Consider the following 26559-nt stretch of genomic DNA (forward strand, 5'->3'; position numbering starts at 1 on the left):
CATTCCTTATGCTATATTTTATTTGATATTTTTACTTTATCTGTTATTATAAATGCTATTTTTTATGTATGTATGGATGTATTTATGTTTATGTTTAATTGTTATTTTGTTTTTTTTCTTTTTTGTGTTATATTTTTTGACCATTGTGGCGCTTTAGGAATTCCTGTTATGCCACAATGGTCTGTTTAAAATAAATAAATAAATAAATATTTTTTTTCAATACGGATTGACTATATCATTAGAATATATGAATATTTGTGTTGGTTGGTTATATTTTCAATAGAATATTACAACCGCATCTCTTACATACTGGACGACCGTTGGATTCACACGATCGTGCTGCGGCATCTAGTGACTCGATTGTCAAAGTTGTGCCGCGTTTATTAGCGCGACTATAATTGAGTGTGCCCTCTCCAGCTCTCGGAGAGGGTGACGGGCAAGGGATGGAGGGTTTCAGCACTCAGGGGGGTTGGGTGGTGGCATACACCCCCGTCGGCTCGAGCACGTGACCCGACAGGGGTGTAGTCGAGTGTCACGCCTCGACGCGGTGTTCGCGAATTAACCGAAACGCTTGCCGCCACTCGAGTCGCGTCACACCAAAGCTCGAAAGCTTTTAGTCGCGTCGAAAAATTCGCACTTTGCAAAAGCTGTCGCTCGTGAACTTGCACCTAACGCGCTTCTAATTATCAGTTTTTTTCCCTCCACTCCAAGTCGATCGTTTCTTACCAGAGTTTGCAAATTTATCCGTTTTTCATTGTTGAAACGGTTCCTCAAATTGGCAAAAATCATCCTACCTGCTTTCACAAATATGTGAATTTGATTTATGTACAATATTTAAAAATTTATGCACAAGCCTATATCCATATATGTCTCAATGGATTAATTAATTAATTAATTGTTAATTTCTTGTTCTTCAGCCTCTCGAAATACAGTGATTTATGTAATAAAATTGAGGTCTACCTTTTCAGGCCTCGCTGGTATGTATGTAAAAATAAAAATAAAATAAAATATATACATATTGGATCCGGATGTGAAGGATTCCAAGTGAAAAGCGCAGATTCAGTCAGAACTATTTATTATAACATGTCGTCAGGCTTGTTCTCCAACAAGTGACCATAGCAACACGCATCCGGTCCCTCATGCATACCACACACACTTTTATCACTAGCAGTTTGGCCAACCACACATACGGCTCGTTTAAAAATCATTCCTATATACATATGAAGACTTTTGAAGATACTCTTCTTCGAACAGTGACCCATTCAGCTCGTACTCTTCCCCCGGGCTTTCTCAAACATTCGAAAAAACCTTTCGCCTTCTATTTTTTACATGGTTTTTATTAGTTTCACTTCAGCAATCCGTCCTTCCAAACTTCCAAATCCAAAACTTCCTACATTCTTGCGATCGCTTTAAAACTTTGCCATTTTGCGAGATTTGGCTGCCGATAGATAAGTCGATGGTGAAATATAATCGTATGAAACACGTTTAAGAATCCAAAAATTTTGGAGAAGGTGACAGCTCACTCAAAGCCAGTAGCCTTGTTTTTTTGACTTTCCGCCCCCTACTCGTTTTGTCTGATTTTATTAATTGATTATATTCAATGAGGATAATATTTTATTTCTGATTAAAAAATACTATTTGTTGGTTCATTCTGTTAATAAAAGGTGACGTTATTTTGGCAAGCTTCCAATATCTCTAATAATAACAAAAATTTTCACCTTTATGCCTTTTAACGTCAAATGTATACCTCTATCAACACACTTTGTGTAATTTACATATATCTTTATATATGTATAACTCCATACGATTACATAAACATACGTATATATATGTAAGTATGTATGTCATGAAAGCTTTGGTCCTTTCAATCGTGAATACAAAGCCCTACCGACTGAGCTTTATCACTACGAACGAAAAAAAGTAAATAAAGGGAGAAATACATCCATTCGGGCTATATCAATAGATTCAAATCATGTTTGAGCGATAACTATCAACGCGACATAAAATTTGATTAATTTCAAAGGGGCCCGATTGAAAGCATTAAAAAGTAATAAAATCCACATTCGATCAAAAGTGCCCGCATAATTGTAGACACACACAATACATCGCTTAAAATACATTCATAAATTGATTTATGACTTAATTGAAGACGCAGAGTTTAGTTCAAGGTGCTCACATATTTATTATAATTATTATTAATTTATTCAAATTTATACGATTAATAAACTACACATACCTACTATATAATACCTATTCCAGTCATCAAACTTGTAAATTGATAGTCAAAAACGCAGTCGACATGCAAACTGACCTATAGATACAAATTTAATATATGCAGATTGCAAACACGATATGTTATATTAATTACAGTACGATTAATAACAATAATACGTATGTACATGCGTTTATTATTAATTTTATAATTAATTATGCTTCTATGCAAATTTAATATATCTGATATTAATACGGTTGTTAGTTCTATTATACATAGAGATTAGGATTGATAATTTTATTAGACTAAATCATTTTATTTTCGGTACAACTGTAAATTTATATTTGTACACATGTAATGATTTGCGGTGAAGTATAGACATTTTATCACGATTTTGAATGACTTGAGCTTTCTCCTTTATATATTTTAATATAGCACATAAAAACGATGAAATCCTTTTAAAATTTACTGATAAAGAACTGTTCATACTGTCTAGTACTGCAAGCCAATAGCACGGCACAGCCGTGCACGGAAAATACTACTTCTATTCATACTATACAGCAGCATAAGTTTCGGCACGTTCAGACTTGTTTTGGCAGAGCAAAATTGGCGTACATATATATTACAGAGCGCGACGATACGGCGCAATATTGCTTGCGTTGTATATTTTCACCATGTGACGTTTCTTATAATATTCATCTGCGCATGCGCACTTGTTAGTAAGCTTGCACTCGCTACTATGGCATCACGTTGTGCGTAAAAAAGTCGAAAACAAAACCCGTATGATTTGATACGTTACGGTGACGTACTGCTATATAATATGAATAGATTTAGTCGGCTACTGCTGTTACGTATACGCCACATGAATATGTCCATATAAAAGGCACCAAAGAAAAAGTCCTAGTTTTAAGTAAATATTCAAATTAAGTAACAAAAAATACCTACACATATGTACATAAAATTTATATTAGTCTTATATACGTAGTGATTTGTAACAATGGAGGTCTCATTGTATATGGAAGCCTTAAGATTCATCGAATTCAACTACGGAAAGAGTTCTCCAGTAGTTTTCCGGAAAGGATATGAATAAAGTTTAAAATTTTCTAAGGAATCGTTAAATTTTATCGTGTTTTATAATAGTTCTTGTTCTCATGACATATGTTTACGTATTGTATATTTAAAGCTGGGTCGAGTTTGTATTTCAAACACTCGAGGATTTATTTGTTTGGTTTGCGTTGAAATTGTGCGTTACTTTCGTGTCCTCTCGTCACAGAGAACAAGCGGTGCGGTGTCGTACGAAAACACGATAATGGGGGCGACGATTGAAGTGTTTTCGAAAAGGGGTTGAACGCCATTTCCTCCCCCCAAAGTGACACTTGATTACCCTACGGCGTTTCATTCAATTTTATTAATGCGGACGCCCGCGTCGAAGGACTCATGGGGGTGGTGGGGGGAGTCTGCGTCGCCCACCCTTTGTCCCCCCCCCCCTTTGCGTATCTCGCGCACTTTTTAATGGGGTCGTTATGTGTCTATTAGGGGGCGCGCTCTCGCGGGGTCGTGATTACTCGTTATTTTGATGTTTAACGGGGAATCCCCGCTCGCATCGCTGAACAAACGATTGTTTCAATATTTTTATGGATCGTAGCTCGTTTCCCTCGCCAGAGTACGTGCTCGCGTATAAAATTGTGCATGCGTGAATTTTTTACTACAAAAGTGAACCTACATATATATATATATATATACACATGTATGTCTCCTTTTTGAATTGTAGCTTTAGTCATGGGCAATCTTCATATTATTATGGCTACTCCCCACTTTAATGTATTATATGTATTGTTGCGTAGATGTGGGTGGAGGATCCAAATAAAAGGCCAAAGTCGCTTCACAGCATTTATTGGGTGATTTAAGAGATCCACGCAGTCAGCGCTCCGTCCGGAATACCTTGATATGGCCTAAGTACCTGCTTATAAAGGGCAGGTCGCTCACTGCATCTTCCTCGACGCGTTTGTTTACCTATTGTTATAGTCACGTACTAGATATGCTAGAACTGTCAGTTCTGGGAACTCTAGCGGGAAGTGGCTGGGTGCCGTTACCGATCACTAAGTCCATTCGGGGGGCTCCATTGTTAGCCGACAGCACTTAAGCCTGGAGATAATCCTCGAAAACCAATTAAAACGTGGATTAAAAGGACAGGGATTAAAACTTAAGGCATTCTCAATCTTACGGAATCAAGAATTTAATTATGTGAGTGATTGGGATAATTAGATTTTTATGATTTCAAAGAATTAGACAATATATGTAGCTTTTGGCATTACTTCATACTTTAAGTACATATTATATACTCATTGCATCCTTTAGAATTAGACTATGATAATTATACACATCTTAGTTGCATAGGGCAACGTTTTAACTGAGTAATAGAAAATTTCTCATCTTTTTTCATACTTGAGACGTCATCAATAACGCGTCTGGTACTCTTGGCCCGAAATCCAAAAAATGATACACAAGAAGATTGAATATAAAAATGAATTTGTGGTGCTATTTTAGTGAATTGAGTATTTTTATGTACACAGTGAATCACGCCATTGGCGCTATTGGCATTTTCAGTATGACGTCTATAGCGGTCATCCACGGGGATTGAGTTAAATTTCTGCTAGTGCTTTACCCGTTGAAATTTCAATGAGTGATTTTGGAAGGATTTATATAAATAAATAGCTTATAAATCGGATGGTACATGATTGAAACATTAATGGAAGCATTTACCAACGATATGTTTTATTTTTTCATATTGTATTATTGTAATTATTCTAATTGTAAAAGTATTATCATATTTTTACATTGTAAAAGACTTCCAAAGTTTGGTTTCAGGAAATTCCGGTTCAACAAGTAAGAAATATGATAAAACCTCATAATACCACATTAACTTAAACATATGTTATATGATATTCTCGTACAGCGCGTTTTTAAACCACATCCAATTTTTTTTACATTCTAGCTGAAAAAAGCACTCCTCGCCTGTTTCCACGTATAAATACATATATTCTCCTCTCTTGCGATGAAAACTTTCAGCTCGTTCATTACCATTTCAGAGGATATCTCTTATGGCGGATTTCACTTACCCAAATGCAGGCAGCGTATTAGGGGTAGCTCTCTTCTCCTCTCGTATTTTTGCGATGCGGTAACCTTTGTGTATTTTGTACTCGAGTTGGCCCTGCTTTTTTTATTTTATTTATTTGCATATATCCAATGAGCTTGTGCGGGTGTGTGTATTTTTTTTATCGCTACATTGTCAAACAGTGGCGCGCGCGTAATCGGTTAAATCGGCCGCCAACACCCGGACAGATGTCGTTAAACCCCCATCAGACTAAATCTCGCATACTGGCGGCAAGGTTATTATTATGGGTCTTAAAATTACCCCTATAGGGTTACTGCGAACTATTCCACAATGATAATATGTATGTACATATATAGACAAAATTTTTGAATAATAAAAAATAATTTCTGTTCTTTGAACGCCGTTCTACTCTCTTGAAATTTGTTTATGGCTTTTCACCCTCCATATTTTCTTCGGGTTGTTTATTTTTAGGGAGTGTTAATTACGAACTAGTAATTTGTGTTAGTACCGTCTGCTCTCAAATTCACGTTCTTTCGACTTTTTACGAATGGGGTCGACAAATATAGAGGTATACATACATATTATATTCCAATGGTGAGCTGAATTTGTCAACTTGCGAGGGAAATAATTAAAAAAAATATATAAAATATTATTTTTTATTAATGAAATTGAAAAACACGTTCATGTTCTGTTTATTTTGCTGAGTTTATCTTGCGTGGATTGGATTCGCCTTTTTGTACATTCTAACTTTCACTTATAATTTTAATGACCCTAAAAAGGTCGAATGACACATCTTTGTCTAAGAAAGACTTACATTTATGACCTTTAACTTCATTAAAGGCTTCGTTTTATACAACCATCGGCTGTAACGGGGTTTTAGATATGTCAGTGAACTATGTATATTCTTTATTATTCCGTCGATTTGTCTAGAATTTGTTTTGTCTAGAAATTTGTCGATTTGTCTAGCAATTTGTCTAGAAAGTGACGAACAACTTTTCTGCATCTTTCGCTAAGAAAGACTAACATTTATGACCTTTAACTTCATCAAAGGCTTCGTTTTATACAACCCATTGGTTGTCACGAGGTCTTAGGTGTTCTAGTGAATTATATTCTTTATTTTTTTGTCGATTCTTCTAGATTTTTTTTGTCTAGCAATCTATCGATTTGCAACTTTCTGCCGATTTCTACGACTTAATCGGTCGGGTAATCGGGATAAAATATTCGGAAAAGAGTGTTCTGTTTTTATGTAATCTTTCAAGGCTATATTATTGAATAATATTCCGATATAGTTTCATCACAGCTGTTTGAAAGTTTTTTTTAAACACTTTTTGATCTCGAAATCGCATCTGAAGAGTCGATGTTTGGTTCGATAAAAGATTCTCAAAGTCAAGAGATTTGTCTTTTAATAAGTTAAATGAAACTCGTCACGACGACGTCATTATATCTCGTTATGATGTATTTCGCAGACAACGATTTATTGGCAGACTTGTCAGACAAGTCAGACACTAACGTGATGTGTTTGTCTGTAGGACCAGTATGTTTTTGTGCAATTTGTAAGCCCTGACGAAGTTTATAATTGAATTGCGAAAAATCGATTTTGTAATCGTCGTGTATTTAGGGCTTTGCGGGTGAGTTGCGCCCCCGGGCCGTTTGACGGTTATAAATGTAACAGTTGTTCGATAAAGGGTTATTATAAACATGGGGTGTTCGCCGCTTCACACATGTGCAATCGTGGGGATTTCAATCGGGATGAAATAATAATGAAAAAAAAGGGAACGACAGTCGAAAATATTTGTGTTGGGGTGATTCCGACGAGTGTGCGCGATTTAATTTTGTCGCTTATTATCATCATCGTTGAGCTCCCCGATTCTTATTACGACTAATTTGATATTTGCGAATGATGTGTTGACGTAGAGGGTAGTTTTTGTTATGAAATTTCGCAACAGGCTTATCGAAATTGATTTATGTTCTGACGGTAGGGGTAATGGGGACTTATGTGTGAAATGCTTAGGTCAAACTGCCAGAACAAATTTGAAAAATAGAAGAAACTTCCAATAATTTAATTTCATAGATGTACATGTATATTATATAATATATAATTTTCAGTATTTGACCATTCATCTTCCAATAATATATACGAATTAAAGAAACAAAAATAAAATAAACATATCATGAAAAACATGGCAAGAGAAAGAGTATTAGGAACATCGTAATAATAGATGTAGTAGTTTGAACAATTTGACCAAAATTTAATAATAATATGTATATATTAGCCTCTCACTTCTAAATGCTATTTTAAAAACGGTTCCCGGAAAGATGCACTAAATAGTAGCACAGTTTCGAGAAGTGATAATTTTCAAAGGCGCCCAAAAAGACCTTACGCAATATAATTCCACAAAAAAGGTTAGCATACTCGGATAACATACAATCTATTGCGTTAGTTCTCTGTGAGCATCTTTGAAAGTTTGGATGTCTAGAGAGTGCAACTATCTCGAGTGCATTTTTCCGGTCACCTTTAAAAATCTAACTAAAAATCTCTAACACTAATTAAAAAGTCTTTTTGACAAATAAAAATTTATATAGTTTAACCAGCAACATATCTCTGTGGTTAGCGTATAATGCTTTCAACTGAAGGGTCATGGATTCATTCCCTGGCCCGCTGTTGTTGGTCTTACCTCGAAAATATGTGGCTCCAGGTCGATCGTTTCCTATCAGAGTTTTCTGATTTCTGGAATTTGTTGATTATTTCATTAATATACTACCCACCAACATAATCTAAAATATATATATATGTATATACTCTTCTAGCAAAAACTTGCTTTATATCGAATTTGACCATAGATGTCTCTATGATGAGTGAATTTGTTAGTACTTATGTAAATTAAAAACAGTCCTTCTCAGCTTTCCACCCCCCCCCCCCCCTCCTCGCCTCAAGTGCAAAAGACACGAAACACTTTATCATATTCTGATATGCCAAGCGGAATTTATCGAACTTTTCAAAACAACTGCAAGACGTTGCGAATTTCCTCTACCCAGAAGTTTTCACTTTCATATATTTGTCCCCTGTTTCCGTGAGATAACAATCTCCACCGTAATAAATTGCGCATAAAATCATCGACTCACCCTAGCACTTAGTGGAAAAATATACAAAGTTATTTTACCATTTGCTCCAGAGTGTATACATAACGGCCATGATCGCGATACGGTTCAATTGGCGTCCCGCCTATCATTTGCTTTAGCACATTCTCGAGTGGATGGAGGCGGAAGGGGTGGCACAAGAAAAAGTAGAACACAATTTAGGGATGCTGGAGAGTGGATCGAGTGGCGGAGGAATGGAGCTGACGAAGGGTGAGGGTTTGTCGAGCACCCTTCGCAGGCTAGAAGGTTGCCAACTCAATCATGCGGGTCGATCTTAAAACTTTCCTATGATTGACGTCAATTCAGATCGCTATGTTCACCCACAATAATAAGACTACTCGCTTTCGACGAGCAAATCCACCACTTTGTGTGAATCTAGTAACTATAATACATTTGAAGTACTCCTTAGAAAGTTGTACTTGTTTACGATTTCATAAATACATTAGAGCTCGTTTACAATGGGCACTTCGAATGCCCGTCACCTCTCTGTGACAAGTGTCCACCCCTTGACTGTATTTATCATCTATTGTTTCGATCGTTCTTTACTTTGAAAGGTCAAAGCATTTATGATGACTCTCTTAGCTAAACTTTTCCCAAGTCAATGCAATTTAAATAGCATGTACGTATGCATGTATGACCCGATCAACAGAGGAAAAACTGCATAAATACAAAATCTCCATTATAAAATATCGGTTTATAAACTAGTCTAATTGATGAATTCGATCATTTCCAATCAAAGTTTGCCTATTTATCTGATTTAATTGCGAAAATCTTTGAAAATTGGCTTATATCTATCCATTGGCTTATATTATACAGTAAACATTGATTTAAACTTGTATATTTATGTAGGATTGAGTTTTCTACCTTATATAAAAGTGCTGGGGTAAATGTTCATTGTCCCTTCACGAATTGATTTTTTATTTATTTATACCAGTAAGGCATTAAAGGTAACCCAAATGCACCTTCCTGGGCAGAATTATTAGTATTATACAATGTTAATACATATCAATTAACATCCGCAGAGACATATATGTACGAATTTGTAAATTTGCAGCATTTTTAAATGATTCAGCGAAATTCAGTAAATATATATCATTTAATATCCACAGAGACATTTCTGGTCAAATTTGTAAATTTGCAGTATTTTATACAATTCAGCGAAATTCGAGATTGCGAGAAAATGTGTAAGGTTGTCAATTTATTGGAACCGTTTCAATGAAAATCACAAATTGGCAAACTCTGTTGGGAAGCGATTGACCTGGAGTCGCAAATCCAAGGTTTTTATATTAATAACTAGTATTGTGCCCGTTGATTTTTTTAGTGAATTTTTCAAAATATTCAAATTCGATGCATCGAATGAAATAAAACAAAGCGGAAGCATTCGCAGTCGTAAACCGACTTTGCGACTCGGTGCAAATTTCATTAACAATTTAAATATCCCAAACACCCATCGATATCATTCGATTCGTAACCTCGCTGTCGAATTTTAAGCACGATCGCATTACTTTATTACACCTCCGTAAACGGATAAAGTAAAAAGGTTCGCACGCGTCCCTGTTTTTCTGGCGCGTTGTTTTTCATAACGTTGGAACAACCCCACCGCCCCCCCCCCCCCGCCCCCCGACATCCCTTTTGGCCCGTTTGGGGTGTAGGAATGTGCGTGTTTTATGCGCGGCGGGTATAAAGCACCCCGCGCCCGATATTTTACGGTTAAATCATGCCGGTACGTTTTATTGGGCACCCTTTATGGGGGTCACTAAATAGGTTCTCCAGCGCGCGGCCATTCGACCCTTAATAATATCCGGCGCCCTTTCCGCCCCCTACACACCCATACAGACCCACTCATAACGTGCACGTGTGTGTGTTTGTGTGTACCCCTTTATAATGTTATTTAGGTGGTCGCGGATGTTTTTATTGGCCCCATAGCTTTCGCTCGTAATGCAAAATGGGGGAATTTTCGCTGCTATGCGAAATATACATATATATTTTGCAGTGATGTCGAACCTACATATGTCATTTGTGAACAATTTCAATAATTTTATATTAGACTAGCTGAACCCAGCATGCGTTGCAACATCACAATAGCGCATACAATTCCCGTTTCCATTTGTCGGAAAAGTTATTAGTTTATTTTACCCAACAACGCAGGTGTTGCAATGTTTACCCTAACAACGGAACAATGCGTTGCAATGACACTCATTCCCGTTTTTGGGCGATTTTTTTTCAAATTAATCTTTCCGGACATGCATACAACGAATCCTGAAAGTTCCATCGTAATCGTTTCAGTGGTTTAGGAGCATATTCGAGAAAGACAGACAAACATTGATTTTTTTATGTATATAGATTTTAGATTTTTTTAAGTCCCACTTAGCCTCTGACAGTTTGATGCGCATTCTATGTTAGTGTGTCGCTCACTCAGAGAAGTTAGTAGTATTGTAGACGGGGAATGGTTAAGATGGAGGGCTAAGACACATTCTGTCGGAAAGGTTGCATATAGCTTAATTAGATAGTACTTTTTCAAACAAAATAAGTTTTTTTTGACACGCGAGCTCAAAAAGGTTCGCCATCGATGATATATGTATGTATGTATATACGTATGCATGCATACGTTAACTCTCTCTCTCTGCTATTGACATTTCATTTGCTCATTTTTCACACATGTTTCGCGAAAAACCATCGTCTATTCATTTCCCATTTACCGACGTAATGATCATAACCATAAAATAAGTCCTTTTATGTGTATGTATGTATGTATATGCGCATAAGTGGTTATTTATTAGGCGGTGTTTAATTTCGCAGGCGAGCTATATTTCGATATCAATTTGCGATAATGATTTCGCTTTTTGCTCACCTCGTTATTTGTTGGTTAATTTTCGTTCTGAGAAAATTTTATTCTATTACAATAATTGGGGAGTTTGAGTTCGAAGTCGTATTATGAAAATATTGAATTTGGTCTTTTGTAGATTTAATTGATCATTAGCATATTAAATTGAATCAATTTCGCATTCCTATCTATTACGTAATATACTATCGGATATGATTTTGAAAACTCATATACAACGAATTAATTTTTGAAATGTCAACTTCAAAAAGGCAATATATGTTCTGTCCCGTGTTGTTATAGCACGCCTTGATTAATTTTAAAATATAAACACGAATACATAGGGAATATAAAAACACAATAGCGATAAGATCATCTAATGGCTATGAGATACACACTGACATCAGCTGATTCGTTATACATATATAAACCGTGCCCGAGGTACGACAGTCAGTCACAACATCAGACTCCGACATTTTTATATTCATAGCACTAGATTCAACGAGTACAGTTCTCCATTGCAGTAAATTATAAACAGTTCTACGCATTTCTTAAAGTTCATCATTTATATACCTAGAGGTAGGATAGCCAAGGTGCCGCTCATTGTTCCATTGTTGTAAATCCTTTGTAAAAAAGGTTCGGCAAACCTTTAACAATGCATTTACAACATTTGAACAATACGCGGCACCCTCTGGGTCCGTGCTTTACATATAAAAAAGTGTTCTTAAGTGATAAAAGTGTATGTTTTTAAATATAATACAAGGATTCACTATTAAAGAGTCATTTTTATTCGGGTTGAACTTTTTTAAATTATTTTATTCAATCAATCTATGTACACTCGTCATTACAGATCGCTTCAATGCGACGAGTGTACTATACAGATCAAGAAACACCAAATTATATACATAGTTCGAAATTATCTATTGCAAACATCGTATACAATACGATCAACAAATATTTATACAACAATACGAATTTTTATTCAATAATCATCAACAGAGACATCTACGGAGAGAAACCCGGTGAACCTTGGGATATAACATAATAACTCGAGATTTTGCGAGATAAATGGGGAGGGAAAGCCAATTTTGCAGGAACCGTTTCAATGAAAATTGGCAAACTCTGAAACGACCGACCTGGTCACAAACCAAGCTCTGGCCAGCAGCAACCAGTGTGACTCGAACTCGTAACCACACTGACCATAGCAAAATATGCTAAATACTAGTCCATGCTGTTGGTTAAAATAAAAAATACAAACAAACCCTGAAATGTGACAGAAACCGATTAGGTTTTTAAAGTCATTCTCTAAGAGGTAGGGAGAATTGCGCAGAATAGGAGAGGGTGCAACGTTTCGTAAAGAAGCTTCGCTACAAAAGTGTTGGCAATGTAATCTCAGAATATTAATTTAACAATAGTACCACATTAAACATTGAACCCATACACATGTACATGCATTTGTAAGTCGGCCGGTAGGTACGCGGTTTGAATTCAGCAGTAGGTATTCTTACCACCCCACCTCAATATGTACCTTCCGACCCCTTTACCGCCGACACCCGCACATCCTTTCCAGAGGGTTATGGATGTAGTGGGCGAAGGGGGTGGGAGGGGGTGGTGTTCCGGAGAATGTGGTCGGTATGTCTATTTGTTAAGTGAATCTCGTGGTGCTGCACCACCCCGTCGGGGTCGTTTTGGGTCTTCCCTGGAACGGCGAACAATAAAATTCTGCACGTGGCGGTGGAAGTATAAAACATTTGAGCGGCAGCCGTGTGTCATTTGCGCAAATGGCACACAACCAAGGGTTTCTCTTCAAATTCGAGTTGGTCTTTTGTTAGCGTCGACAAAGCCTGAACCCCGTACACACTCTCTGTGTGTGCTATGTTTTGGCCTGTCCTGGCTTTCCGTTTGTTTACCTGGCCCAAACTGTCTAAATGCAGTTTGCATTTTAAATCTGTCACCGATGAATTATTATCGCTGGGCAGTCATGTTGCTTTGTCTTGCTTGAGTCATGTCGTAGGTAGAGTTTCACATTTCGTATATAGCTCATAATTAGAGGTAGGAACGGAAGCGTGCTTTTTCCAGGAATCAGGGCTTTTTGGGTATATTTACAAAGCTAGAGTGCTTCTTTAGAATACATATACATACATACAGAGTAGTTTCCTAACCGAAAGGATCGGAAAATCTACCCATCTCGCGCTAGATATGACTGCGAAAGAATAGTGTTACGCACACCGCGGATTAAGCGAATAGAATCCCAGAGACTGTGTGACCGTTCAAGGATTATCTGTTAACGGATTTACTAAGTGCTTGCACTTAGAGGCGATAGCATACCGGTGACCGGTATAAGTGGTTTCAAGGATTAGCGACAGGCTAAGTGCAAGTAAGCTAAACAATGATTGCACTTCTCAGAACGACTGACCCATACCGTGGGAATACATATCCGAATACGTGACTATACAGTATGTGAACAGATTAGACGTCCTGAGAGATCTACCCCTTATAAGGCGGTACGTAGGCGATATCATGTCATCATGCACCGCGAACAGTAAAAAAAGAACGGCATGCTTTCAGTCCTACCTCTACTCATAATTGGGTTAGGACGTAGACACGGTGGTACGCGTGCTTCTTTAAATAGTGTTTCCAAATGTAAGGCCAAATACGCTTCACAGCATTTTTTCAACGATTCAGGAGGTCCACACGAAAACACCGCTCACTCCAGAATAGTTTGATCTAACGTGTGTACCTCCTTATAAAGGACAAGTTCCCAGCAAAGCTTCCCCAATCTATTAATGTATCTACTGTCTAGGTACTTAAAGGTCTACCCTGGCGAGTCTATTATTTACGCATATTATTATTCATTGGAACATTTGCAGATGACACAGTCATTATGTCATCGAGCGAGTCACAGAAGGAAGCATTTGAACGCCTGCAGCGTGCACTGGACAAGATCAGCAAATGGACCAAGGACTGGAAAATGAAACTCAACGAGCTAAAATCAATGCAGGTCACATTTGCACTGCGACGAAATAGTGTCAGCACTCAGACTTTCATAAACGGAATCCAAGTTCCACAAGCTTTGTCAGCTAAATATTTAGGACTGCATCTTGACTCAAGGCTTACGTGGAGGCATCACATTAAAAAAAAAAATAGAACAGATTCGAATTAAACAAAGAGAAATGCATTGGCTAATAGGAAGACACTCCAAATTAGACCTACAATGCAAAAGACTGATATACCAGGCAATCGTGAAGCCAATATGGACATATGGCATACAACTGTGGGGATGCAGTAAGCCATCCAATATCGAAAAAATGCAAAGATGTCAAAACCAGTTTTTGAGGATTATCACCGATGCATATCGCTTCGTCACAAATGAAGAGATCCACAAGGACCTTAAAATCAAAAAAGTAAAAGAAGTCATCCGAGAATGCGCCGGGAGGCACGAGTTGAGACTGCACCGTCACCCTAACATAGAAGCGTTGCAGCTATTGGACACAACTCACCAGCAGAGGCGTTTAAAGCGAAAAAAGCCTCACGAATTGGTGTTCTGAATGTGAGAGATTCAGAAGCCCAATTCACAATTTTGGGGACGGAGTGATGATTCCGTAGTGCCCGTACATGATCTGAAGAGCAACGATATCGCTGGTGATGATTTATCGGGAATCGATAAGATGGCACAAAAAAAAAAAAAAAAATTTACGCACGCACTCGCTCAGATTTGTGAGAACTCCAGCGTACCCTTTGTTCGGGCACTTACCAATTTTCGTTAGCTTAATCCGGGGTCTCTCTTGTTCACCCACGAATGCACTTAGACAGTGAATTTTCTCATGTTCCCAAGTTTCAATTTTTTACACATCTAAAAAAGAAACGCTAGCACACCTGATTCACCCCCTGGAGTATTTTCGGTGATTGTCCGATGTATTATATCATTGTGTATATGAGACTCGATGAAAAATTTAAGAAACATGAGTTGTTATTTCGAGTCGTAATATAATATAATATTTTATATTTCTATAATGAAATGGTATAAACAATATAACGACATTATAATATTTAATAATAATTAACAGTTGTAACGATATACATATGTATGTAGTGCTGTTCACTGTAATTAATTTTATTAGTTTGCTTTTAGATATATATTTGAGTCGTCTCAAACCAAGCAATTCATTCGAATTAGCCTCTCTGAATATTTACCATTGCAGTCGGAAATCCACCACAAGTGCATTTCGCTTTGATTGCGGACTTTAGAAATAATAGATTAACTTTGTCTTTGTCTTAACAGTTCGTTTTGTTTGATTTGAATACGGACATAATGAAACGTGACATCGTTAAGAAGTATGCACATTTATAACGATAGTGTACCGCAAATCTCTCATAAGAGTCATAAGTCATAATCGTTCACATTGGAAATTTACATGTGGTTTTAGCAGGGCTGTAGAAACAACGCGATTTAAAAAATATATATCTTATATCTAATTTAATAGCTATTGATCTACTGATCATTTTTACAATTTTATCTATTTTACAATTTTTTTGATCTATTTTACAATTTTAATTTAATTTTGTTAGTAATCATAGTATTATATTATTATAATGATAATGTACAGCATAATAGGAAAAAGCGCTCAAAAACCTATTTACAATTCTTATAAATGCTCATAATTAGAGGCCGGATAGCCAAGGGGCCGCGTACTGTTCAAATGTTGTAAATGCATTGTTTAAGGTTTGCCGAACCTTTTTTACAAAGGATTTACAACAATGGAACAATGAGCGGCCCCTTGGCTATCCGGCCTCTACTCATAATTAGTCACCGGAGCCTGAGGGGGCCGTGTATTGTTCAAAGGTTGTAAATGCATTGTTAAAGGTTTGCCGAACAATGGATAGCACTGTGACTATCCTACCTCTACTCATAATACATATAATACATAATATTAATTAAAGACTCTGTAAAGTCGACAATCTAAAGCAGATTGTGTTTAGGTAATCTGTGTTTATACCTGAAGAGTATAGCCATTTTGCTATAATCACCGAGACTCTTCACAAGTGTGTTAGTATGGTTTTTAGTGATTCTGTCACAGAATCTACTGGTTAGTTTATTAGTAATGTCTGTAATTAACGGAATATTATTTAAGGCATGCAGTTTTTTCAAGTTTATATAGTATATATGGGTGTGTTATAAATTATTTTTAGGGATAATTTGCATTATAGGTTCTCATTTTATTATGCATCTGTAAATGGTCTTATATATGATACATATGTACATTTGAGTCGTAGTCGCTTTTGATACGATTAAAACGATTCCACAGCCCTGTGTTATAGTGACATCATTTCACGCAAATGCATCGCAAAAAGCAAACTGTCAGTTTTCCTCAAGTGTGTGTATATATCAAGTGTTTGTATGTGCGATTGACCGCAACTGTTTCAGATTTTTAACATTGTTTATATTGGAATGAGCTAATGTGTTTTGTTTTTTGTTCTTTTCCATGCCTGGTGCGGTTTGTGCGGTTCCTGCTCCATCATCGTCACACGACCGACTGCTCGTCTTCGTTAACCCTTTGACCGCTCGGTGCTGTGTTGTGCGACCGCAATCGCAACAATTCCACGTGATTTGTGACCGTGGTCGCGTGTGCGGATCGCAACTTTACGACTCACATCACACGCATAAACGAAATAAACGGAACAATTGTGCACCGTAAAATTCCAGGACTCAGTTCGGCGGAGGAGAGACATGTGAGTATTATGCATTTTTATTACTTGAAGAAATTCACCTTCGGGTTTTATTCCGCGTTGTAAATCAGCCGTCGGTTTTACGACGACTTTCGTGTGAAAGCGCGAAGCTTCAATAAGCCGCTGTCGCCGCTCAGAATGTTTACGAGTGTTTTACGAGAAGAATTGATTAACGATAACGACGCCAACTTTTTTTATATATGTATATGTATATTATAAAATAACGCGAGCGACTCTAGCTTTTCATAAAGTCGTGCAAAGTCTGGATTTAGGAGTTGCGAGGGCGTCGGTATGGGCGATTAAACTTTTTATGTGCGGTTTCTGTGTGGAGCGCCCTTTATTTAATTTCACGGCTGGGGATGTGCAATTTATTTCACTCGCGATACATCGTCCGTGAAATTATGAATCCTGCCAAAGGACACGGACCCTCTCCGATGATGTGGCCGATTGCTTTATGGCGTCAAGGTAAGACACCCTGTGACCGATCGGAATCAATGCGATCTTAATTCGCCGTGTCAAAGAGTGCTTAAACGCGTCAGGAAATGTAGTCGACTGTATAATGCCTTGTAAATGAAGCTTTAACAAGTTCAAGGTAAATCAAATCCCTTGAAAATAAAAGTTGATATTGTTGCGTAGGGGGAGGGTTCAGGATCCAAAGAAAGGCTAAAGTAGCTACACAAGCATTTATTCAACGATTCAGGAGGTCGACCGCTCACTCCAGAATACTTGATCTACCGTGTGTACCGTACCTCCTTATAAAGGACAAGTTGCTCACCACAGCTTCCCCGATCCATTTTTGTGACACGTAAAAGTCTACCGCGGTGAGTCTATTTTTTTGTGAGAACTTCAGCGTATCCTTTGTTCGGGCACTTACTGAGTCCCGTCAGCCTAATCCAGGGGTTCTATTGTTCACCCACGAATGCATTTAGACAGTGGATACTCCCTATCATGATCCCTCGTTACAATATCGTCCACCGCTCACTCCAGAATACTTGATCTACCGTGTGTACCGTACCTCCTTATAAAGGACAAGTTGCTCACCACAGCTTCCCCGATCCATTTTTGTGACACGTAAAAGTCTACCGCGGTGAGTCTATTTTTTTGTGAGAACTTCAGCGTATCCTTTGTTCGGGCACTTACTGAGTCCCGTCAGCCTAATCCAGGGGTTCTATTGTTCACCCACGAATGCATTTAGACAGTGGATACTCCCTATCATGTTCCCACTTTACAATATCAATAAAATCGAGATGGGAAAAACTTGAGCTTATAAAGGACAAGTTGCCCAGCATAACATCCCCGATCCGTTGGCGTGTGTATTGTCTGGGCACGTACTCGCCCCAAATTCAAAACTAGTGGGGTTCAAATCCCACTAGTTTCTGCTGGTCAGACTTTGGATTTGTGATTCCAGGTCGATCGTTGCCCATCAGAGTTTGCCAATTTATCTGATTTTCATTGAAACGGTTCCAACAAATTGGCAAACCTACCCATTTTCTCGCAAATCTCAAGTTTCCAGCAATCTCGAATTTACAATAGTATTTAGAATTCGAATTCAAAATAGTTCAGGGTAAATAAACCGATATACCAGTATACCGGTATTGTACTGCCTACTTATGTGTTAATGAATATAACTGTCTTACTCAAAAAAAAAAAAAAAGATTTTTGAATTAATCCTCAATGAGGGGGAGTGAGATTTCTCATTTTAGTATTTTGCAACATTGAATCATTACCGTCCGTAAAATTTTTACTTCAAAAAAAGTTTTAACGTATTAAATATACGGTTCATATTTGAAAAATTTTCGTTCAACCATTCCAATTAATACACTGTGTTGCATCCTCTTCAGTCGCCATTTCGAGTTTGAAGCTTTTTTTTTTTACATCAGAGCGCTCGAATTTCGGTCGTAAGTTACCTTTGTTATTGTCGACAAACTGGTCGGTTATTTTGGCTTTCTGGAAGCGTTTAAAGAGATGGTTTTATTACCGGTTGAGATATCTGTTTTTGTGTGAAGAAGAAGCGCCCACGCATTCGCGTTAATAGCAAGTGTCTGGTCCGGTCGTAAAGTCTCCATCGACAAAACCATATTGGATTCGAACAATCGAAACCAATATTTTGACGTGAAATATAGATTCCTTTCGACGCTTGTCAAATCGTATTTTTTATGTTGCACAACTTTCTGTCGTGATTCGATATATCGCCCGTAGATTTAGTCATCGAATTGATGTTGCGTTTTTTATGTACGCTTTGTCTAAGTTAGGGCGTCTTATCGCCAACATTTCACGTTTCGTATCGTGAGTGATTTCACACGAAGTAAAAGCAAAATTTTATATTAGATTTCGATACAAGATATATAGATTTCGAAATTAAATCAAATGGATTTTTATCTTATGTATGTATGTGTTGTAAATTTTGTGCGATTTCGGAATAAACATGATGTAATAAACATAATAGCAATTCAAAAGCAATGATAATATCAATTCATTTTGGCTGTATTTTAATTAATTTATTTTACAAAAAACATTAAAAGGATCTCTTATGAAATCAATAAATTAATGTCCATTTAATAAGAAAAATTATTTATTATATCTTAGTTTTTGTATGTAAGTCTTATTTTTGATATTTATGTACATCAGTCATCATCGCCAAAATACAAATTATTGCACACTTTTATGTGGAACTTTCAGAATTGATATGATTGACTAAATTATCTAGTTCTACTCTGAATACTGAATCTATAGTTTTCATTTTGTAACTTATCAAATTTGGTATATTAGAACCGTTTTTTACAAGCCTCTTATTGGAAGATATCGAACACTGGGTTCAAGACGTCTCCATACAAATCTTTTTAATTTTTTATATATTTAAACTAACGTGATATATATATATAACGGTGATATATTTAAACTAACCTGCGGTGATCGGATAAAACCGGTCACCAAAAAATTTATCCTAAAAATTTGCGGTTCTGAGAAAACTATGCACTGAAATTTTCGATGCTCAGATTTTTATTGCTTTAAAAAAGTATTTTAAAGCAATAAAAAATCACAATCAATATAAAAAAAAACATCTGCCTATTGAATCCAATACTCACTTTTGGCACAGCAATACCAAATTTTGAGTTAGTGAATAAATGCAAAATCCAAAAGTTTGTAAAATTGCGGATTTTTTTTAAAACGCTCATCTCATACGACAGAAAACCAACAAAAATCATTGTCATATTTGAATCCAGTGTTTATTAGTTTCCGCTTCGTTCATTTTTTTTGTTGCTCAGTGCTATTTTTCCAACTTTTTGTTTGCAATTTTCGGTTATTGGTTTTATCGTAGAACCCATCTCGTATATCAAATTTGGTAGTTCTGAATAGAAAAGTGCGGATTTTCATATCGGACAAACAAACCAATATTATATATTAAAAGATGAGATAATGTATTTATGTATGTATATTTATATGGGGTTCATTTAATTGTGCTTTTGCTTTGATATTTGGATATAGAGTAGATGTATGTCCCGGAATTATTCTTGATCTTTTGTCGAGACCTACTCGCGATTGTATTGTATTCGTTTCCTTTGTATACGAGCGACTTGCCGTAAAAGGATCCGAGCGATAAACATCGAAGTCCTTTAAGTGGAATCCGATGAATAAATCCAATTTCGCATAGGGTAAAAAAGTCTATTGAATTTCTCGCCTTGCTGGAAAGAGTGCACCGTTCGGGTTTCCGATCGGCGGGAATACGCTTAAAACAAAAATTGAATTAGCCGTTGTTCTCTCTGCCGAGATGATAATGAGAATTCTTCTTTTTGTGGGGATGGCGCGCGGTCGTCGGGGGATGTCGAGGACTTGGGGTTGGGGGTTGGTGGTTTAGGTGTGAAAGTCGGATGATGGCCTGGGTCGGGTCGGGTGGCAATCCACTCAAGCTGCGAGGGTGGTTTTGTGAGGGTTGGGGTGGTTTGGCACACGCCGCCCTTTGTTAGGGCCCGATCCTCTGGCGTCTTATTCAGCGAAATACTGATAAGGCTTTCATGCCCTGATGAGGGGGGTGAGCACGGTTGCCGAACTCCTCAAGCGTGATGCGGTTATCAACTGGGGCTCGCGCACCACCTTTTCACTTTTTTTCTTTCCTTCCACTATGTTGGTATGTATGTAGGTATATTCACACAGAAAGGTTGCTTTTTTTTATCTATTCACTACCTTAACGTATAGATTTTTGCTTTGAATCTTTATAACCGTGGCGTAGCAGCGTGGACTAGTGGCTAGCATATTATGCTTTAGATCGGAGTGGTCACGGTTCGATTCCCACTAGTAGCTGATTCCCACTAGTAGCTGTGAGCTGTTCGATTCCCACTGAAGCCAGACCTTGGTTTGTGACTCCAGGTCGATCGTTTCCTTTCGAAGTTTGCTAATTTGTATCATTATCATTGAATCGCTTCCTGTAAATTGGCATTTCATTTCCAATCTCTGTTAAAAATCTCAAGATATTCAGCGTCTTGAGATTTGCCAATTTATATAATAAAAATGCTGCAAAATTTATCTGTGGATGTTTGTATGAATTCGCATTGCATAAAAATGCTTGTATTAAATGTATTGTATCTGTATTAGTACACTCGTAGATCTGATGAAAAGGCATGTTCGATTGAAATAAAATTAAAGCTTACAATTTTTGATATCGATCAATATGCAGAAAATGGCGTATGAATTAATACAATGTAATCTACCCGTCTATTTTAATTGAAGCCTTTGCTCCATAAATCCGATAGGAAATTAAGCATTTAAGAAAGCAATTAGAGATTGTTGAATTAGTAGGATATAATAGGAATACTTATTGAAAGTTTTGAAAGTATCGCTTCATTATATATAGATTCATGGGTATAATTCCTTTGAACTTCGGAGAAACTTCTCATCAATGCGTTTTGTTCTCCAGCTTCTATGTGGTAATATGTACGTCAGGCCAGTCATTCCTGGAACAGTTACAGTCTACTATGCACAATTACATATGTGCATAGTAGACATCATTATTTGATGGTTGTACATCCTTCCCGCACAATGCTTTATCGGATGGCTCGAATTCCAAGAGCTATTCGACTTATTAATGAAAACGTTGCTGCTTAGCTTGAATGTGATATTGTCCACTTGAGTGAGCGTAGGTTATCGGAGATTATTTTAACATATTTGTCTGGTAGCCTGCGCTCATCATTATTTTCATAATTTAATGTGATGTATGAGTGGGATTTAGATTTTTTTCTCGTTTTGTATTTGTGGCTGGTTCTTATATACATTATATATAGATGCAAGACATTGTCTACTTTATATTTTATTGTTTGATATCTTTACTTTATCTGATATTATTATAATGCTGTGTACATATGTATATATTTTTATTTTTCTCATCTTTCTGTATTTTGTCGACCATTGTGGCGTAGGGACTCCTATAATGCCACAATGGTCCAAACTTAAACTTGAATAAGTAATGATCAATGTCGAAGGGTTGACATTGATGCCACTCACATTGGAGCTGCTGAGGTTAGATCTATTCTAAATTATGTTAGAAGTTTCATGGAATATTTTCTTCCACGCTCGCTTTACTTTAGGTCTGGCAGGAATAAAGTTACAATAAATCGCCGTGGAGCAAACAGACCCTCCCTCATGTTTCCATGTTGAATTTTTCAATACATATCCGAGCGAAACTTTAAGAAGGGCTGCCGAGAGTATAATGTCTGAAGACGCAAACCGCTATTGACATTCGGGTTACCAATTGTTTGGAAATTTTGCTCCAGCTGAACAATGTTGTCTGCTCACAGCCAGACGACGGCTGATAATCTCATGGAGAGAAGGGTAGGGGTCGAGTCTCTCCTCCTTGGGGTGGTTTGCCGTCAACCCCCCCTTCATCCTTCACCCATTGATTCGGTGATTTGAACCGACGTTTGCGGATTACCCGAATGGAATATTCCTACTCGCTCATTATTGACACTGGAATAAGTTCAAATCGATTCCAAATTCTGCTCTGTGTATGTATGTATACTGTCCATTATAATTGTTTGCATAATTTTGTCCACATCGAGCATTGGAATAGTGCAGATGCTTCCAACTAAAAATTGTACTTTCCATATTAGATTTTTTGCAATTTAATTGGGAGGCTTCCCAAATGAAAAACTCTCCCAATTATTATTTTCGGTTTCATAGTGAATTTTTGAAGTTAACAATCGAACAAGGATCGTTAATGTGTGTAGCTTTAAATTAATTTATTTTTGCGGATTTTGTAGCGGCAGTCTGTTCGAGTGACACGAATAGGGGAAAAGTAATTTTCTCGAATTTAAAACCTCCCCCCATGCTTCTCTCCGAGGGCGTTATTCTAAAGCTTTTCCGCCGCATATTGGCGAACTGGGATTTTTCCTATTTTTTTTTATTTTATTTGGACCGGGGTTTTATAACCCCATCCTCTCGATGGTCGGGAGCTTTGCTCGGTTTCGCTTCCCTTTTCTCTCATCCCCTTGTGGGTGGGCAGTATTATCCGCACTGCCTACGACAGCTTTCTACTTTTAAGCTCTCGGGCGCCAGGATTTATAATATACCGTTTAAAGTGCACTTTTTCTAGTTGTGAAAACACGCGGTTAAAGAGCTTTCCACGCTCTTTCAAATGGAACCACCCTTTAAGCCTCCACACGGCTATTATATACGAATCCGCATTAGGGCAGTTTCCATAACGATCGCTTTAATACTGTTTATCGCGCTCTAATTGCGGTTTAATAAATTCTCGAGTAATTTTCATCTCGATGAAGGTTTAAAAAATTGGCCGTAAAGTCGCCGCCTAGGGTTCTTATGAAATTAATATTATCATTCACCCTTAGCCGTAATAAAACTCCTCGTCGTTGGGTTGGGGTGGTGAAAGGATGACAAAGTACTCATTACTCGACCTAGCCCCGTTGTGTTAGGTGCCCTCCCTTCATATTTTTAATTATGGGGTTTATCGCAACCCTTTTGTTCGCCTTATTGGAGGAGTGCTAGCCGGTCCGTAGTTGTGAGAAACTTCGCTGAAAGAGTTTTCATTATTGTTTTTTCTTTTTTTTGCGTCCACTTTTTCTTCGATGTCTCTGTGCAGTGCCGTAGGAAAGACGACGAAGTTAATTACAGGGGAAAGTTTTCAACAACTGGTTCTTTTCCTCGTAAAGCGATTATTATTATTTCTTATTTATCAGGTCACGTACAAGTGATTGGATAATAATACTGCATAAGTGAACTGAACATTGTTATTAAAAAAAATCGATAGGGGTGATTTGACCACCGGAAAGTCTGATTTTTTCGGCGAATTGTCATTGCAAAAAAATCAAATTTCCGGCTTCTCAATAATAGATCTAGTCCTTTCTTAACCTATATAAAAATTATTTTATTTTAACTATACTACAACAAAGCATATGTAACATCAGGATACACAAGGATCCAAATGATGCACGTAAATTAGAACAGCCAGTATTTATTTTACGACAGGCCTACCAAAGGGCAAGTACCCTATATCAGTTAGATAGTACCCAAACACAGTTTATGCACTATACACGCTCGTTAGACACACTCGGCACTTTCAAAAATCTTTCCTGCATACATATGTATGTAGAAATGAAATGAAAAAAAAAAAACGGTTCCATGAGAAAAGCTCCACGAACAACATATTTTTTTATCAGGTATTAAACATATGTATATAAATTTGAAATCATATTCAAATATTTAGTAGGTAGGATGGTTTGCCAATTTTGATGAGGAACCGTTTAAACAATGAAATCAGATAAATTGGCAAACTTTGATAGGAAAAGAACGACCTGGAGTCACATATCCAAGGTCTGGCCAGCAGCACCGTGTCGAGGGATTGAGCCCGTGACCACTAATTTGAAAGCATTAGACGCTAACAACTGATCCATACTGTTGGTTATAATTTCACATAACGACCCGGCTCACATTTATTCTCAAGTCTGAGCAGCAGCACTGCAGAAATACTCGGAATATATTCTTTTCAATGCAGGTCAACCCAGGGTTCGAACTCGGGAACCTCTCCGTGAGCTCTACTGCTGGATATATGGTCCGACGACTAAACATCCACGATAAAATATTTTTAAGCTTCAGCCGACTATTGCTTAAAAGCTACTAGAAATCTACTTTCTGTAGTTTCTGTAGTCCAACTAAAATCTTCCTAGATAGGGATGCAGGAAGTTGACATCTTCATAGAAGTCACATTTACTCAAAAGTTGTTTTACTGTATTCCACATGTTTGTTTGATTTATACTTGCTCGGAATAATACGGTAAATTGAATTTGTGCGCAATTCTAATCGACGAGTCAAACAACGAAAATCGCTTTTCAGCCGACGTGAAAATTTTCCGGCAAATTATTCGGGGCGGGTCGGTCGGTGTGAACGTTTCCACTTAATATAGTAGCGGGTTCATCGCCATGTGCGTGAAGATTTCCAACTTACCCTTCTGGTTGTAAACAATGAGCTGCGGTTTACAAGATCAACCCTCGCCCACCCGCCCCTCCCCCGAACGACCCTCCACGAAACCCCCTCACAGACCCACGTAATGACGTGGTATTCGGATATTTGAAGCGAGCACGTATTTAGAGACCCCCCTCCTTCTCTCTTTCCCCTACCCTATCCAATACCGTATTAATATCGTGACGTGAGAACCGCCCGTAACAAATATTTGCTCGTAATTATCATCCATAAAAAGGGCAGTGTCAACCTTCGTGCCGAGTAAAAAATTAACAAGTTCCACACCATTAAATTGATTGTTATTGCCATGCGATAAATACATACACTTACATTGCAAAGGTGATGACTATAGATCTAACCGGGTAATTACTGGGTAATTACTTTATATTTTTGAGTAGTTTTACAAAAAATGAATTGTAAAAAATTTTATAGAGACATCTATGGATAAATTTGACAAACTATTTTGGATTTTTGTAGCATTTAATAAATCAGCAAGTTTGAGACGCTGCAAACTCGAATTTTGCGAGAAATAGGACAAGCTTGCCAAATTTTTTGGAACCTTTTCAATTAAAATCAGACAAATTGACAAACTCCGATAGGAAACGATCGACATGGAGTCACATATTCACGGTCTGGCCAACAGCACCTGGCCAGGAATTGAACCCGTGGCCACTAACTTGAAAGCATGCTAACTAGGGATTTATGTTGCTGGTAATAATTTCGCATAGTCACTCATTTTTCTTCCAATAATTCGAATAAAACACGCGTTTCATTTATTGTGTACAATTAATATTTCAGAAATATTCTTAATGTATTATATCTACTGTCATTTTAAATATTGTATTATATTATTAAATAACTTTGCAATACCTATTGTCCAATATATGTTGATAAATCCTTAGCACTATTTCTTTTCAAATTGTTCATTCTCTTAAAAATAAAATAATTCAAATATAACGAGACTCGTTGAGCGGTTTAAAACATTGCTTACTCGGCGGAGCGCCGCAACAGTCTTCCCGTCGCATTACACGTTACCAACCTCATCATTTATTCTACTCAAGCGTGCCAACTTAATCATTCACA

General features: G+C 37.3%; 1 protein-coding gene across 5 annotated transcripts in view; it reads left to right on the forward strand.

Annotated features, from left to right (window-relative positions):
- LOC143914960 (protein groucho-like) overlaps nucleotides 1-26559 on the forward strand; it is a 233096-nt gene that overhangs the window by 184027 nt on the left and 22510 nt on the right. For all 5 annotated transcript variants that reach the window (XM_077435396.1, XM_077435398.1, XM_077435399.1 and 2 more), the window contains one exon: nucleotides 16991-17016. In XM_077435396.1, the coding sequence (XP_077291522.1) occupies nucleotides 16991-17016 (26 nt within the window). The remainder of the gene's footprint in view (nucleotides 1-16990; nucleotides 17017-26559) is intronic.

The sequence above is a fragment of the Arctopsyche grandis genome, chromosome 7 (assembly GCF_051622035.1).
Source record: "Arctopsyche grandis isolate Sample6627 chromosome 7, ASM5162203v2, whole genome shotgun sequence".
NCBI classification, from domain to species: Eukaryota; Metazoa; Arthropoda; class Insecta; order Trichoptera; family Hydropsychidae; genus Arctopsyche; species Arctopsyche grandis.